This window comes from Puma concolor, chromosome B3, assembly GCF_028749965.1.
Source record: "Puma concolor isolate L17-30 chromosome B3, mPumCon1.1.hap2, whole genome shotgun sequence".
Taxonomy (NCBI): domain Eukaryota; kingdom Metazoa; phylum Chordata; class Mammalia; order Carnivora; family Felidae; genus Puma; species Puma concolor.
The window spans coordinates 77,220,294-77,238,165 of record NC_141672.1 but is presented as its reverse complement, the minus strand read 5'-3'; the positions used below and the strand labels follow the sequence as shown (position 1 = coordinate 77,238,165).

General features: G+C 41.4%; 1 protein-coding gene across 1 annotated transcript; it reads left to right on the top strand.

The window, feature by feature from the left end:
• Window positions 1-10,683: 10,683 nt before the first annotated feature.
• LOC112855183 (ribonuclease K6-like) lies at window positions 10,684-12,150 on the top strand. The gene is made up of 2 exons (XM_025918734.2): window positions 10,684-10,951; window positions 11,338-12,150. The coding sequence occupies exon 2, from the start codon at window positions 11,345-11,347 to the stop codon at window positions 11,807-11,809; it is 465 nt and encodes a 154-aa protein (XP_025774519.1). The 5' UTR covers window positions 10,684-10,951; window positions 11,338-11,344; the 3' UTR covers window positions 11,810-12,150.
• The last annotated feature ends 5,722 nt before the right edge of the window (window positions 12,151-17,872 follow it).

The following is a 17,872-nucleotide window of genomic DNA, read 5'->3' as shown; positions in this document are numbered from 1 at the left end:
CCTTTCTGGCCTCATTTACCTGATTTGCTCTTACATTTTTTTTTTTTTTTAAGATTTACCTCTTATGGCTTTTCTTTTTTACTGAACCAGGGATTTTCCTGATAATGACTCTCCTTGCACCTCCCCGAGCTAAATGATCTTCCCTTCCTTAAATAAATTATATCATTCCAATGTGTACGAAATTTATACATGCTATATGTGCAGAGTATGTGTTCTGTGACTAGTATAGGTGTTACAGGGTGTGTGATGCAGATTATGCTTGGATATGATTTGTGCTGAGTGTAAGGTTAAGGTGTGTGTTACTGGACTCATTCATCAAACATATCTCTAAGGAAATGCATGCATTTTGGATAGGTTAAGGCATTATGTTTCTTGAGGAATAATACATTAAGTAGAAGATAATCACAGAAATGAGTTTACCTGATAATAACCATTTTCACTAGGCAGAGAAATAGAGTCCAATACAGGACTTTAAAATGCAACCTTCAAGAATGGGTCTTAAGACTTAAATTTTGTTGGAGGAAAGAGGAAGTGAATTGCAAAATGAACTGTTGAGGACACAAGTAAGCAGAGTCCACGAGAATTCTGTTTGCTAAATGGGGAAGAGAGATTCAGAGAAAGATAAATCTTCACTTCATATAATTTTGCCTCAGGCAGGTATGGGGAGGAGAAATACTAAACACTAAAGCACCTTCTGTTCTTCAGCCTCTTGCATTGTTGAAAGACTCCAGTCCTGAAACAATCAGAGAAAAGACCAAGGTATGAACATTTTCAGCGAGGTGGCTGTGCTCCTAGTCCTAGAGGTCTGGCCTCAATGAGTAGCCAATGAATCTAGGTTGGTCATCCTGTGCCAAGAGCAGCACCACAGGTTTGCAATTTTTCAGTGCACCTGGGATGAGCAGACAGTGGGGAGATGATGACCTATACAAACCAAACTCACAAAAGATTAGTGTTAAACCAGTAATTCTGCATCAATAATCAATCTACATATGAGGAGGAATACTGATTGTTTTTCTCAGTTGATAAAAGCTGCTTCAAAATGTAATGGCAGGGGTGCCTGTGTGGTTCATCCTGTTAAGAGTCCCACTCTTGATTTCGACTCAGGTCAGGATGGTGAGTTCGAGCCCCACATCGGGCTCCTCACTGTCAACTTGGGATTCTCTCTCTCCCTCTCTACCTCTAGCCTGCTTGTGTTCTCTTTCTCTCAAAATAAATAAATAAACTTTTAAAAATGTAGTGGAATATTTTGTGGTGGCATATTTTGGTTTCCTATAGTCATATTTCAGAATGGTCTTTTCTGGTCACCCACAGTAAGTTTTCACAAATACCCCATTTAAAAAACTTTGAAAGTTCCTTTTGTTAAAGTGTTAAAAGATGATAGGAGCACCTGAGCAGCTTAGTCAGTTAAGTGTCTGACTTCAGCTTAGGTCATGATCTCACAGTTTGTGAGTTCAAGCCCCGCATTGGGCTCTGTGCTGACAGCTCGGAGCCTGGAGCCTGCTTTGGATTCTGTGCCTCCTTCTGTCTCTGCCCCTCCCCGACTCATGCTCTGTCTCTCTCTCAAAAATAAGTAAACATAAAAAAAAAGAAAAAGAAAATAAAAAGATGATGGTCCAAAACAGTATAGGAGGAAAATGGATTTAAGCCCAATTAGTATAAGAGCTTTATGTTGTTGCTTGGGTTTTCCCACATCCACTTCTTTAACCCCATTTGAATAGCTGCATATTCATTTCCTGTCAGGAACTATCCTTTTATTAGAGGGAGAGAGTGTGCAAACAGTGGAGAGAGGGAGAGGGAGAGGGAGAGGGAGAGGGAGAGGGAGAGAGAGAGAGAGAGAGAGAGAGAGAGAGAGAGTGTCCTAAGCAGGCTCCACACTCAGCACAGGTCTCCACAGGGCTCAACTCAGGGCTTCATCCCACAACCCTGGGATCATGACCTGAGCCAAAACCAAGAGTCAGATGCTCAATCAACTGTGCCCCTATTCTTCTCCCCCTCTTTTAATTTATTTTTTTAAATTTACATCCAAGTTACTTAGCATATACTGCAAACAGTAATTTCAGGAGTAGATTCCTTGATGCCCTTTACCCATTTAGCCCATCCCCCCTCCCACAATCCCTCCAGTAACCCTCAGTTTGTTCTCCATACTTATGAGTCTCTTCTGTTTTGTCCCCCTCCCTGTTTTTATATTATTTTTGTTTCCCTTCCGTTATGTTCATCTGTTTTGTCTCTTAAAGTCCTCATATGAGTGAAGTCATATGATATTTGTCTTTCTCTGACTAATTTTGCTTAGCATAACACCCTCCAGTTCCATCCACGTAGTTGCAAATGGCAAGATTTCATTCTTTTTGATCGCCAAGCAATACTCCATTGTGTATATATACCACATCTTCTTTATCCATTCATCCATCTATGGGCATTTGGGTTTTTCCATACATTGGCTATTGTTGATAGTGCTGCCATAAATATTGGGGTTCATGTTCCCCTTCCTATTCTTCCCCTTTTTGTGTGCAGTGGTGAAGTCTTGGGGTGATGGGGGGGTTCGTGGGGTCCAGAGCTGATGGCCAAGAAAGAATTCTTGAAGATGTCTTTGGTGCAAAAAGATGATTTTATTAAAGCATGGGGACAGGACCCATGGGCAGGAAGAGCTGCACAGGGGTCGTGAAGGGTAACTCATTATATACTCTCAGGTTGGAAGGGATCAGGGATAGAGTCTGTAAGGAATTTTGGAAGCAAGATTTCCAGGACCTTGAGGGGCTAGCTGTTGCTAGGGAAACACCACTTATTACCATTTAATAAAACCTCAGTCATGAGACCCTTCAGATGGATATCAGAGGGGCTATAATCCTGGAGCATGATGGCCAGCATATATCCTGGGGCACTTGACATAAAGGAAGTAGACTTACAGGATCCTGGAGGTTGGGATAATGTTTTGTTTTATTTAATTTTTTAATGTTTATGTAATTTTTGAGAGTGAGAGAGCAACGGAGAGAGACAAAGCACGAGCCCGGGAGGGACAGAGAGAGGGAGACACAGAATCTGAAACAGCGTCCAGGCTGTCAGCACAGCTGAGGTGTTGAACTTGCAAACCACGAGATCATGACCTAAGCCAAAGTCAGACACTTAACCAACTGAGCCACCCAGGCTCCCCTAGGTTTGGAAAATGTTAAGCCAAGGTTCCTGTTGCCCAAAGCAAAGTGTCATCATCAAGGCAGCTGAGCTCCGGTAGGGAGATCACTCTGCTGGTCTCAAAGACTTGTCAATGGGCTGCTTACAGTAAGGGAATTTAATTTTGCTTTTGCCTTACTTTCCCACATCACCATGGCAAGCACTTAAACCTCTTTCCTTTGTTCTTGGGTAGCCAGGAGCATCTGAGGAATATCACACATATTCCACCTGGGGAGTGGGATATGCCAGCTTGTATTTTTCCCTCAGCTTGCCTCATGCTCCCTTATTATGCAGTATTGGTGGAGTTATCCATCAAGGTTCCCAATCTCCTCTACTGGGCCAAATGATGGTCATGAGATTCGAGCTAGGCTAACAGGATTTTTTCTTATAGGAGACCAGAATATACCACCCTAAAAGATGACTCTTTGGCATAAAGATTATTATTTTTTATCAATGGAGAAGGCACAAACTTAACTCTGCATAACAAACTTTACTTTTGTTTACTATACTTTTCCTGGTCATCTTTCCATAACCTGCCAGCCCCACACTGTTCTTCCTTTGTTTTAGCTAAAAATAGTATGTAAGCCCAAAGTCATAGCACCTTATTGAATGACTCATCCTGATGTGGAGAACAAAGGCAAAAGAAATATAGGGAAAAAATTGGGGCACATACTTTGCTAGAGGCGAAAGGCAACCTTAGCTTGACATTAGCCTGATCTCCAGGACCCTGTAAAAATCCCTTTGGAAACTTCCTTTTTCTCTACCCCCCCAAGGTATATGTTAGGAATCATCTTCCAAGCATATGGCCCACTGCTATTCACCTGAAGGGTCTCATGACTAACATTTTACTAGCCAGTAGTAAATGATCTTTTCCTAACAGCAGCTAGCCCCTCAAGGTCTTGGAAACCTTGCTCCCAAATTCCTTAGAGACTTAGGCTGTCCCACACCCCCTCTCAACATGAAGGTATATAATCAGTCATCCTTTACAACCCCAGTGTAGCTCTTCCTGCCTGTGGGTCCTATCCTCATGCTTTAATAAAATCACTTTTTTGCACCAAAAATGTCTTAAGAATTCTTTCTTGGCCTTCAGCTCTGGACCCCCACCACCCCAAAACCACATCAGAAAGGAGCTCCAAAGAGCTGTACAAAAGGGCTGTGGAGCAAGGAAATTTTAGCAAAAGAAAGCAAAGGATTGTTTCAGGGAGGGTCACTTTCCTTTAGGGGGAAGAGCAGTGGAGGCTTATCATGCCAATTACCTCACCTTCCTTTGGGGTGCGAAAAGAGCCCATCTGAACGATTACTGCCTTGGTGCTGACCAGAAATTTCCTAACCGACCAGTTGAGACTACATTTCTGGGAGAGGTTGAAATTGCAGTTCGGTTAGGTATTAGGCCCCACCTGGATGACTTGTCCCAGCATAAGTGACTCTTGAGCTTACGGTTCTCTTAACATTCCTAAATTTCCATTCCAGGTACAGGAGGCACACATTCTTTCCCCCTGTAGTCTTATTATGGGAAAGCTGTGTAAGTTAGAAACCAATTTGCTTAACAGAGGAATTCTAACCCAATTACAAGGAAGGAAGGAAAGCGTTTGGTGTAAATGTGTGGTTAGTAAAAGCCACCTTGCCTTGAAGAACTACAGTAAAGAACAGAAGAGTGAGACAGCACATGTGAAGTTTTCTCACTGAATATACCCTTTGATTGCACTTTGGTATAATTATAATGTAATTTAATAATCTTAGTAGAATGCATTGAGCACTAGTAAAAGCTGAACACATTAAGGCTGAGACAATAGTTCTGTGCCTAGAGAAGGGAAAGATCAGAGGAGAGGGTATCTGAGCACAGCCTAGAAAGATAGGTGAGTAATCAAGCAGAATAGGTCAGAATAGGTCAGAAAGAGTAATCAAGCAGAATAGGTCAGAATAGGTCAGCAAAAGAAACAACACCAGTGAAAGTGTGAAGTGCTAAAATATAATGTTTTCGAGGTACCTGGGTAGCTCAGTCGGTTAAGCATCCAACTCTTGGTTTCGGCTCAGGTCATGATGTTGCAGATCTTGAGCTCGAGCCCCATGTCGGCCTCCGTGCTGACAGTGTGGAGCCTGCTTGGGATTCTCTCTCTCTCACTCTCTCTTCCCCTCTTCTGCTTGCTCTGTCTCTCTCTCAAAAAATAAATTAAAAAAAAAATTTAAATATAATGTTTTCTAAAAGTAAAAAAGAGTAGCTATCATGAAAATTTTTAAAATAAATCCATGTTATTGAATAACTTCATAAATAAACCCATTTTATTGGACTCATTAATTAATAAGGAAATCAGTAACATGTTAAAAATGGTTCAAGTGTGATCTTGGTTTGTAGAAATGTATATTTTCTGCTGGACAAAATTCAGTTGCACTGCGATGAACAGGAAATATCTGCATTATACTCAGTTTTGTACAATTTCATTTCTATACTGCAGGTCAAGGAAAGGTATACACTTCTGTAGTGTCTGTCCATCCCTGTAGATCTGCTAAAGAACTCCAGGCACTCCAATGGGAGGACACACAATAATCTCTTTTGTCCATTTCCAAGTCTCAGACAATTTTCCCCTCAGGAGATATGGAAAACTGACAACTTATGCAGGAAAATGTATAGAGTTCCTTAATACTGGTGTGGAAAGGAAGAAAGAAATCATAAGAAATAGTATGACCTAGTAAATGGCCAAAAAAAAAAAAGGCATTACATGCCCAAATTGACCAATGGGCTAAAGGTTGGGGACAATTTTGAGTGCCAGCTCTGCAGAAACCATAAAACCAAACCTCACAAAGAAACTTGGAATTTATCACGTAGCATCAGCTTCTGACTCACTGTTCTGGCCACTCACTGGCCAGATGCCTGACACAGAAATACCTCAGTAACCATGGAAGGGGGAGTGTTCTAAGCGGTCTGAATATGGCTGATAATCGTCATTGTTGTTTGGTTAAAGATACTAATCTTCTGGGGTGCCTGAGTGACTCAGTCGGTTAAGTGTTCCACTTGGTTCGGGTCATGATCATGCAGTCCGTGGGTCTGAGCCCTGCATCGGGCTTTGTGCTGACAGCTTAGAGCCTGAAACCTACTTCAGATTCTGTGTCCCCCCCCTCTCTTTATGCCCTTCCCCCGCTCACGTTCCGTCTCTCAAAAATAAATAAATGTTAAAAACATTTTTTTTAAGATACTAATCTGTTATCTCTGTGACAAGAATTTGGCACTCTTACTTTTGCCATCAGCAAGCATATAGGTCTAGAGAAAGGAATAGGCTGAATAACAGGCCTATCCCCTTCCAGCTGAGCAGGAGAGTGGAGGAGACACGGGTGTGTTTAAATACACATGGGGTGTGTGAGGTGTGCCCACAATGGACACATCAGATGCCCTAAACTTGCTTTGCGATTTTGGGGCTGGAACAAGGGCCAAGCCAACCACCAGGGTCTGTTCCCAACACAAGGAGCTTCTGACAGTGTTCAGAGCACATTACTCCAGGATATGGCATCTTGGCATAGAGAATCTTTTAAGCTAAAGAAATTTGAGAAACGACAGGTGAGGAAAAGACTTTCTGATCTTCCCCTGAAGCAGGCCATAAAACTCTCACGCGAGAGGTGCTCTCCCTATACCCAGAGGAAAGGAGCATCCTTATCTCCAAAGATGGAGAGACATGGAGAAGAATCTGAACAAACTTCTTGCTGAGTTTCCCCCAGTTGACTACACTTAGCTCATACCCTTTGTTCTATCACATCTTTCCACAACTTTCCACTTATCATCAAACCTAGCATGAAAACACTCAGGTTTAACCACTTCTTTGGGTCTTCACATCCTTAGCAAGGCTCCCATTTCACATTAAACTTATGTTAAATAAATGTGCGTGTTTTTCTGTTGTTAATCTGTTGTTGTTATAGGGAGCCCAGCTGAGAACTTCAAAGAGTAAAAGGAAAAAATATTTTTCCTCTCCTGCACTTCTAAGATTTGGGATAATTTCAGAAAGATAGATAGGAGAAGTAGACTCTCCCATTCATGTCCTCCCCAATCTGTCTTGCACTTTATCTGTGGTAGCTAGGCAGTAATTCACCTGCCTGAATTAAGACAAAGTGAAGGGGCGCCTGGGTGGCGCAGTCGGTTAAGCGTCCGACTTCGGCCAGGTCACGATCTCGCGGTCCGTGAGTTCGAGCCCCGCGTCAGGCTCTGGGCTGATGGCTCAGAGACTGGAGCCTGTTTCCGATTCTGTGTCTCCGTCTCTCTCCGTCTCTCTCCGTCTCTCTCTGCCCTTCCCCCGTTCATGCTCTGTCTCTCTCTGTCCCAAAAATAAATAAAAAACGTTGAAAAAAAAAAAAAAAGACAAAGTGAAAACTTTATTTCAGGAGTCAGGCAAAGCCCAGTCTTGAGAACTTGGGCAATGGGTGAAAATCCGTGTCAGCCAAGTAAAATGATTCTCAACTAGAAATTGGTATCAGATTCACTGTGGAGTTAACCAAACATAGGTGTGCAAAAGACCTCATTCCCAAAGATTCTGTTTCAGAAGGCCTGGGATCTTGGCATTTAAAAAAAAATTTCTTGGACCATTCTTTTTCTTTTATGTTTATTTTTGAGATAGAGCATGAGCTTGAGCAGGGGCAGAGAGAGAGGGAGATGCAGAATCCAAAGCAGGCTCCATGCTGTCAGCACAGAGCTCAACATGGGGCTTGAACCCACCAACTGTGAGATCATGAGCTAAGTTGAAGTCAGACACTTAACCAACGGAGCCACCCAAGGCACCCCTCTTTAGGCAATTCTGATGTGAGGCCAGGGTTGGGAAGCCCTGCCTAGGGACATGGTAATCAGATACAGTTTCCCTCTGATGGTGAGCTTGGGTACTGTCAGGTTGTGGAAGTGCAGAGAAAAGGGGTCCTGTCCTGACACATGTGGCTGTACAATTGGATATATGAGTGCTAGGCAAATAGACATCTTTTTTCTTTTCTTTTTCAGTTAATAGACCTATTTGTTCAGAGCAATTTTAGGTTTGCAGAAAAATTGGGCAGAAATTATAGAAAATTCTCTTATGCTTCTCCCTTCCTCTCTCTCCTAACCACACAGTCCACAGTTTTCCTGCCATTAACATCTTGTGTTAGTGTGCTCCTTTTGCTGTAATTGATGAACCCATATTGATTATTATTAACTGAAGTCCACAATTTAATTAGGATCAATTTTTTGCATTATACAGTTCTATGGGTTTCGACCATGCATAATGTCATTGTAGGAGAGGAAAAAGTTTTCCTTGCCTCCCTAAGGGTCTCTGGCTAGGTTTGAAAATTAAACCAACAAAGAGAGATTTAGTAGGAGAAAAGCATATGAATTTTATTGAATTTTTTACATGTACATGGGAACCATCACAAGGGAATGAAGAGCTGAAGAAATGACCAGAGCAAGAAACTTCATACCTTTTAGACAAACAAACAAAACATCTGTGAAGAATTGACAAGATAAAGGGGTTTGGTTTGTGAATAGTAAATGGTGAGGAAGTAACTAGAAAGACAAGGGCTAGCTTAACAAGGTTTGTTTGCAGGTTCCTCTGTACCACCTCTGGCTGGTATGTCTTTGTCTCCAGTAAAAGAATTTATTTCCTGCCTTTATGCAAAAGAGAGAGAGAGAGAGAGAGAGAGAGAGAGAGAGCTTTTCTGCATTTACTGATTCTAATTGCCTTTACTGCAAAAATAATTTTTATGTCTAAGAGCCAGATTTTGAGGTGGAGGTCTGGTTTCCTTCAGCATGAACAAGGACTATCTCCTCATTTATTTAGACTTTCTTTAATTTCTTTCATCAGAGTTTTATAGTTTTCCTCATATTGATCTTGTACATTTTTATTAGATTTATATCTAAACATTTCATTTTTCTTTGATGCTAATGTAAAAAAAATTTTTTTTAAATTCCAATAGTTCATTGTTGGTATATAAGAAAGCAATTGATTTTTGTATATTAACCTTGTATGCTACAATTTTGCTATAAATAGACATCATTTTTATCCTGTAGGTAACTGAGGCCATTAAAAGCAAAAGTGTCCCACTATTATATTTATGCTCCAGAAATACTAACTTGGAAGTGATATGTACAACAGATTGGAAGGAAAAGAAGCTTGAGGCTGGGAGTCCATGCAGGAGGCTTTAATGTGAGCCCTCCATGAGACAACAAGATTGTGAATAAAGGTATTGCAGCACCAGTGGAATAGTAATAACAGATTCAAGAGGCAAATACCCTCAATTTGCCCTTTTCCTTCGTGTGTATGGGTCTCTTTGTTACCAAACTCAAACTTGTCCGTGCATCTGACGCACAGTAAGCCAAATTCTGAGACACTGGATTTAAAACAAAGAAAGCTTTATTGTAGGAAAGGCAGCCCAGGGAGAAGTCAGAGGATCATTCCCAAAGCTGCTTTGCCCTGATGAGCTTAGCTACAGCTTATATACATGAGAGAGGGGAAGGTATGAGGTTTCAAGAAACCCCCTTGTTAGGAGGGAGGCCTTGAAACAATCTGGAGGTAAGCATTCTTCTGGAAAATGAGTCGCTATTTGGGACCTGGGATCAGACACATCAAGATAGATGTTACTGTCCGGTCTCTATCAGGTTTCTACAAGTGGTGGGTAAACAGGGAGTAGAGGTGAAAAACTGACTGATGGTGCATGGGGTTAAGAGGTACGTTAAACGGGGGCGCCTGGGTGGCGCAGTCGGTTAAGCGTCCGGCTTCAGCCAGGTCAGGATCTCGTGGTCCGTGAGTTCGAGCCCCGCGTCAGGCTCTGGGCTGATGGCTCGGAGCCTGGAGCCTGTTTCCGATTCTGTGTCTCCCTCTCTCTCTGCCCCTCCCCCGTTCATGCTCTGTCTCTCTCTGTCCCAAAAATAAATAAAAACGTTGAAAAAAAAAAAAATTAAAAAAAAAAAAAAGAGGTATGTTAAACGTAAGTACAGAACAAAACAACGTGGAACTGAGTTAATAATGCAATTAATTCAACTGTAGTTTTGGTCATGCTTTCAAAACAGGTCCAAAAACCAACAGTCCTGCCTTATCTTCACACACAGTTCCCTCTTTGGGGTGCCCTTACCCCACCTCTTCACCTAACTTCTAATTAATCCTCAAAACTCAGTTCAGGTGTTGTGACCTTCTCTCTGCTCACTCCTCACAGTCCCCTGTTGTTTCCTCCACCACAGCTGCAAGTGCTATTTATATTTATTAATATACAATGTAGTGTTCTATTTATCTGGCTGTCTCTTTCATTAAATCATGAGCTCCTGAATCTAAGTAGCCATTATCTAGCCCCCAATAAACATACACATAAATAAATAATTCATTCATGTCTGTTGTTGGAATTCACAACATTATCAAGTACATGACAATTATTATATCAAATTTACATGGTGTGCTTTGTCCTAAAGAACTGAAATCATAGAGCTTCAAAACGCTGAAGCTTCAGATCAGGAAGGAAACACTCAACCCATATCAGGAAGTCATCAGTTCCTCAAAAGTTCTTTGAGTCACGTTGTTTGTTTAAATAGGGCTTACTCCTCCTGTGTCTGCAGTGATACTGATTTTAAACAGTGAGTTTGAGAGTCTGGGTTTCATCCACACTGTGCGTAAGAAGTTCACCTTTCAAGTCCTAGGTTTCTCTTTCCTAGGGCCCAGAACCCATCAGTCCCCTGCTGCACCCAGGTGGACAGGAGGCTCTGGCATACCTGGGAGGGGAACAGCAGACAAAAGCCTCTGAGTCTGGGACTAACCACTGCTTCTGTTCTCAGCGGGAGCCCCAACACGGAGACCTGGTAAGGAGAGAAGCCTGGGAGCTGGGGAGTAGAGCGGTGAAGATGGCTGGAAGGTCTGCGTCAAATAGATGGAGGACAAATATTCCAGGAGGGTGGAGGGAAGAAACAATGTTCTGTAAGCATAAGTATAGGAAAAAGAGAAGAAAATGATCTGCCAATCAGAGGAAAAGACATCTTACCTTATATTCCTCCTCACTGGGCTTCAGTCTCTTCATAGGATTGTGAGACTCAAGTGAGGAAGAAGATAGCTAAAAAAAAAAAAGAAAAAGGAAAGACCAATGACCATCTTAAAAGGCACAATAAAAATCTAAATGGTTGTGAATAATAATTTTGCTCTTATTGCTTCTACTACTATCACTACCTCATTTTTTTCTCTCTTCTTACAGAGAAAAGATGAGACTGGATCTTCTGGGACGCTTTCCTCTCCTCCTGCTGCTGCTGGCTTTATGGGGGCCAGTGCGTCCACTTTGTGCTTGGCGTCAATTCCTCACCAGGGCCCAGTGGTTTGAAATTCAGCATGTAAGGTCAAGCCCTGTCAGCTGCAACACGGAAATGAATGGTGTCAATAATTATACTCGGAACTGTAAGGTTCACAACACCTTTCTGCATGACTCCTTCAAGAACGTGTCTAATACCTGTCTTTTGTCCAACGTGACCTGCAAAAATGGGATGAATAACTGCCACCAGAGTCCACAGCGTGTAAATATGACTGACTGCACACTTACTTCAGGGAAGTATCCAAACTGCAAGTACAAAGATACTCCCCTGTTCAAATTCTACATTATTGCCTGTGATCCCCCTCAGCAGGGCGACCCTCGCTATCGGTGGGTTCCTGTACACTTAGATAAGGTTATTTGAAGTTTCCATCACTTTCCCTGTCATTCAGCACAGGTTTTCTTATGATCTCCTCTGCTATTTCTTTTCCTTTGTTGATTTCCATGGTTCCCATAGAAGAAAGGAGGAGGGTACTGGCGGGGGGGGGGGGGGGGGGATTCACATGCCAAGGATGCAAGACCAGCGCTGGGGACAAAGAGACATGGGATTCTTTTCTGCTTTGGGAGCTCTGTGTGTTTTGAAGGAAGGCAATAGGGAAGAGGGCAAAGAAAGACACAGGCTTCCATATTTTTAATCTTGGAACTTCTGCCAAGCTTTGGTGCACTGTGTTCACAGCAATAAAACCACTTTCTTTTGCATTGTAACGACTATGAGTATGTGTGTTTGGGGCCCCTGTACATCATTGCCACTCTGGAGCCATCTAGACTTGCATTTGCCAGCATTCTCAGAACTATTTGGGTCTTAGGCAACCTTAGAGGTTATTAAGCAACCTTGGGCCTCTGCCACTTCTCTCACCACTGTGTCTTTGGGACTTTGGAGCAAGAAAGTTCTCTATCCCTTCAAACTCTGTTCATAGATTTTACATATTTCCCTTAAAACCATTGTCTATGTTTATCTGTAGGTAGCATGGATGCCTCATAGACTGTTTTGACAGCACTTTCACACACAGATTCTAACACTGACAACTGACGCATCGTAGATATTTACTATTGGTTTCTATATTTCATCAGATAATGTTTTAAATATAGGTAGTAGTAGTAAGTAGTATAGGCTTAGAGTCAATTCTCCCATTATCATTTTTAAAAAAAACTATTTTTTAAATGATTATTTATTTATTTTGAGAGAAAGAATACTAGCAGGGGAGGGGCTGAGAGAGGGGAAGAGAGAGAATCCCAAACAGGCTCTGTGTCATTAGCGCAGAGCCCTATGAGGGCTCAATCTCATGAACCATGATATCATGACCTGAGCTGAAATCAAGACACTCAACCGACTGAGCTACCCAGGTGCCCCCAATTCTCCCAATCTCTTGGAATCAATGAAGAGAAAACATAAATTTAAGAAAAAAAAGCAGTGGGAAACTAAAAAAAAGCCTTATGTAAATCCTGAAATATCACAGAAATAATGGCGTTTTGGAACAGGTAGTGGATTTAGAAATTGAAGGACTAGGGTTAAGAATTAGGCTGGATTAAGAAATTAGGTCTTAGATGTAGGGGAGGAAGAATAATTTTCCCTCTATCCTCCTAGATTCTTGACTGAGACCCTCCCTATCCCATAATAAAAAGGCAGATTAGTGAGACAAAAACCATCTAAATTACGTACATACATATGGGAGCCCCACAAAAATATGAGATACTCAAAAGCAGCCAGCCAGCTGAGGCTTATGTACCATCCTGGGCTAAGGAAAGGATAGGGGTCAAGGATTTTAAGAGGGGAGGGGTGGGGGGAAGGCAATTCATAGCAAGGTAAGAAGAAGAAATGTTTGGTAAACAAAATTTGCCCTGCCATGCAGATGAGCCACTCAGATGAAAAACCAATCTCTATTATAGCTCACTTCCACGTACAGGACCCCTTTCTCATGTAAATTTGCTCTATGAAAGGGTAACCTCTACTCTGCTTTCAGAATTTCTCCTGTGTCTCAAAATGAGCAGCCTAAAATAATTCTTATGCCAAAGAGTCACATTTTGGGGTGGCATATTCTGCTACACATCATACCCTTCAGTTTCCTTGTCAACTACTAGACTCATTGGGCTAGCAGGCCAGTGTAAGTCAAAGTGTTTTGTAGACTGATCTGACTTTGAGTAGCAGCCAAACACAATGCATATTAGAAAGGCCACATATTGAAATAGTTTCAAGTCTGTCAATTACCAGTACTGCAGAATGGTTCTTTCCAAACCAAGCTATTCCTTTAACAGGTGTGCTAATTGGGCTCACTTTCCTTTATGCCACATATTTATATCATATCTTTGAAACAAAGACTGAAATATGAAGTTTCAGGTTACAGGAGCATGGATTCCAAGGGTGCTAAATATTTAAGGCCCTTCTCAGTGGGAAGAGAAATGAAGGCAGGACAACTTGGCGTCTGAGAAGGTGGGTACCCATAGGGGAAATTCTGAGAGGATTTCAGTCCTCCAATTTAGAGCAGCTTTCTTTTTTTTTTTTTCCCAATATATGAAATTTATTGTCAAATTTGTTTCCATACAACACCCAGTGTAGAGCAGCTTTCAATAGTATTCATCTTTAAGCAGTGTTGTATTTACATCGTATAGTTTCAGTCTTCAAGTAAAGTCTGTGGGGAGTGGACAGAAGGACCTGTGTTCGTGCTTGATGTAAACCAGTGTAAGAAAGTAGCATCATCCTCAGGGAAAGGGATCTTCAGATGGCCTGCGTTGACCTAATCGGGAATCAGAATGGACTTATGTACAATATAAATGATGGGGTTTGGGAATGGTGGTGGGGGTTCGGAGCTGACAGCCAAGAAATACTGTATTTCTTGACAGCCAAGAAATAATTCTTAAAGATGTCTTTGGTGCAAAAAGTTGATTTTATTAAAGCACAAGGACAGGACCCAGGGGCAGAAAGAGCTGCACTGGGGTTGTGAAGAGTGCCTGGTTATATACTACAGAGTTGGGGGAGGTAATGGCAAAAGGCAGGCCTCCAGAAGGACTCTGATATGCTAAAGATGACTCCAGGGATACCTGAGTCCTTGCTATTGTCAAGTTCAGGTTGTTTTTTCCTCTAGGAGGCATTATCATTAGGATGGTAGGGGGTTCGTGGAAAAATATTATGCTCTGTATTTGCCTCAAGTATTTGTCAATGAGCTCAGGTTAAAAGGACATTTAATTCTACCTGCCATTTCCTTCTTGCCTTTATTCCCCACATCACTATGGAGGGGAGGGTGATAATAGGTCCTCCAGGAAAGTGAATCCATAGTTTTCGGGAGATTAGGCTATTGATTGTAAACTGATAGATTAGGCTATTGATTGTAAACTGATAGAGATATGTCCTGCATGACTGTGATCTCTATCAGTCAACCACTTGTTTCCTTTCCTTTCCTTTTGCTCTTGGGAAGCCAGGAGTGGCTGAGGAATATCATACATATCCCACTGGTGGGGAGGAGGGGTGCTAGCTTGTGCTTTGTCCTCAGCTTGCCTCATAGTCCCTCATCATAAACATTACCTGGACAATTCCACAGATTCTTGGAGAAAGAAAAGACTGAATTTCCTTTACTCAAACCACTCAGTTACTCACTGTTACTCAACTATAGTTATTTATACATTAAAGGGAACTCATAGATTGAAGAAATTGTAGGAGGGAGTAAGAATGAGGATAACTTTGGGAAAATCTCTTATGATGAAAGGTGTTAGTTCTAAACAAATGGACTAGATGGTGGAGTCTCTCAGATTTGTGCTATTTTTTGCATTCAATAATGTATTCTGGGAGAGTCAAGATAATTGACTAAATCAGATACTCATTTAGGTATATCCCTAAATCAGCTAAAATGACCTGATAGCATTATACAATGGTCCAAAAAGTAGTAAAACTTAGAAAAAAATTTAGGAAGTAGGAGTTAAGATGGCACAGTAGTGGGGGACCTATGCTTGTCTTGTCCCTTCAACATAGCCAGATAAAGATCAACTCATTCTGAACACCCAAGAAATCAATCTGAGGACTGAGAGAACAAACTGCACATTCAGAGGGAGAAAAATGGCCACATAGTGGTAGTTAGGAGCTGCAAAGAGTTGATTTGGGGGAGAAAATAATCAAGGCTGCTGCAGAGGGGAGGGACCCCTGATCATGGAGAAGGAAGCAAGAGAGAAAGAGTGAAAGTAGCACATAGGGAATTGCATACGAAAAACTCTTCCCCAAAACCATTGGCTGAGAAAAGGAGAAGGGCTGACTATTGCAAGTTTTTATAAGCAGCAGATCTCAAAGTTTGAAGTTTTAGAAGTCCACCCTGATGTGGGAAATAAAGGCAGAAGGAAATGGAGATAAAATCATATTTCCTTATGACCTGCAGCCCATTGACAGATACTGGAAGCAAGCAGAGTAGAAAATTTCTCCCGGAACTCCCTACTGTCTTAATGTTAAAGCTTTGCTAGAGAGAAAAACAACTTTAGCCTGACAGCAGCTAAGCCTCCAATATCCTGTGAGTCTTCTTTAGCATATGAAAATCACTTTGGAAACTTCCCTTTGACTTTACCTCCCCCAACTACTAAGTATATAATCAGTCTCTCCTCATGGTCCCGGGGTGGCTCTTCCTGCCCACGGGTCTTGTCCCTGTGCTTTAATAAAATCACCGTTTTGCACCAAAGATCTCTCAAGAATCCTTTCTTGGCTGTGGGCTCTAGACCCCACCACCATTCCAAAACCCCATCACACACCATCTCTGCCTAGTCGACTCAGTGGTTCTCCTCTGGGGAAGGAGGACAGAGGCCCAGGAGTTGGACACTTAACTGACTGAGCTGCCCAGGTGCCCCCAGATGAACTAGATTTTAAACTGATGACTGTAATAGGAGATGAAGAAGGGTACTACATCATAATTAAGGGATATATCCATCAAGAAGATCTAACAACTGTAAATATTTATGCCCCTAACTTGAACACCCAAATATATAAATCAATTAATCACAAACATACCGAAACTCATTGATAATAATACAATAATAGTAGGGGACTTCAACACCCCCACTTAGAGCAACCGACAAGTCATCTAAGCAGAAAATCAAGAAGGAAACAATGGCTTTGAATGACACCCTGGACCACATGGACTCAGCAGATCCATTCAAAACATTTCATCCTAAAGAAGCAGAATACATATTCTTTTCAAGTGCACGTGGAACATTCTCCAGCATAGACCACATACTGGGTCACAAATCAGGCCTCAACAAGTACAAAAAGATTGAGATCATGCCATGCATATTTTCAGACCACAATACTATGAAACTTGAAGTCAACCACAAGAAAAAATTTGGAAAGACCACAAATACATGGAAGTTAAAGAACCTCCTTCTGAAGAATGAATGGATTAACCAGAAAATTAAAGAAGAAATAAATAAATAAATGGAAGGCAAATGAAAATGAAAACAGGACAGTCCAAAACCTTTGGGATGCCCCAAAGGTGGTCCTAAGAGGGAAGTATATAGCAATACAGGCCTGTATCAAGAAGCAAGACATGTCTCAATACACAGCCTAACCTTACACCTAAAGGAGATTGAAAAGGATAAGCAAATGAAGCCTAAAGCCAGCAGAAGAAGGGAAATAATAAAGAATAGAGTAGATATAAATGATATAGAAACAACAGGAACAACAACAACAACAAAAACAGAAGAACAGATCAATGAAACTAAGAACCGGTTCTTTGAAAGAATTAATAAAATTGATAAACCTCTAGCCATACTTAGCAAAAAGAAAAGAAAAAGGACCCAAATAAATAAAATCACAAATGAAAGAAGACAGATGACAACCAACACAACAGAAAAAGTAAGAATTATAAGAGAATATTATGAAAAATTATATGCCAACAAACTCGGCAATCTGGAAAAAAGGGATAACTTCCAAGAAACATAAAAATTACCAAAACTGAAACAGGAAGAAACTTAAAATTGAAGAGACACATAACCAGGAAACAAACTGAATCAGCAATCAAAAATCTCCCAACAAACAAAAGTCCAGGGCCAGATGGCTTCCCAGGAGAATTCTACCAGACCTTTAAAGAAGAAACAGAGGCATCTGGGTGGCTCAGTCAATTAAGCATCTGACTCTTGATTTTGGCTCAGGTCATGATCTCACAGTTCATGGGATCAAGCCCCACACTGGGCTGTGCTGACAGCACAGAGTCTGCTTGGGGACTCTCTCTCTGCCCCTCCCCCACTCATACTCTCTTTAAATAAATAAATAAATGTTTAAAAATAAAGAGTTAATATCTATTCTTCTCAAACTTTTCTAAAAAATAGAAATGGAAAGAAAACTTCCAAACTCATTTTACAAGGCCAGCATTATCTTGATTCCAAAGCCAGACAAAGCAGAATTATAGGCCAACATCCCTGATTAACATGGGTGCAAAAATTGGCAACAAGATACAAGCAA

Coding starts and splice junctions, on each gene's coding strand:
- LOC112855183 (XM_025918734.2), top strand. CDS start 11,345: ATGAGACTGGATCTTCTGGGACGCTTTCCTCTCCTCCTGCTGCTGCTG.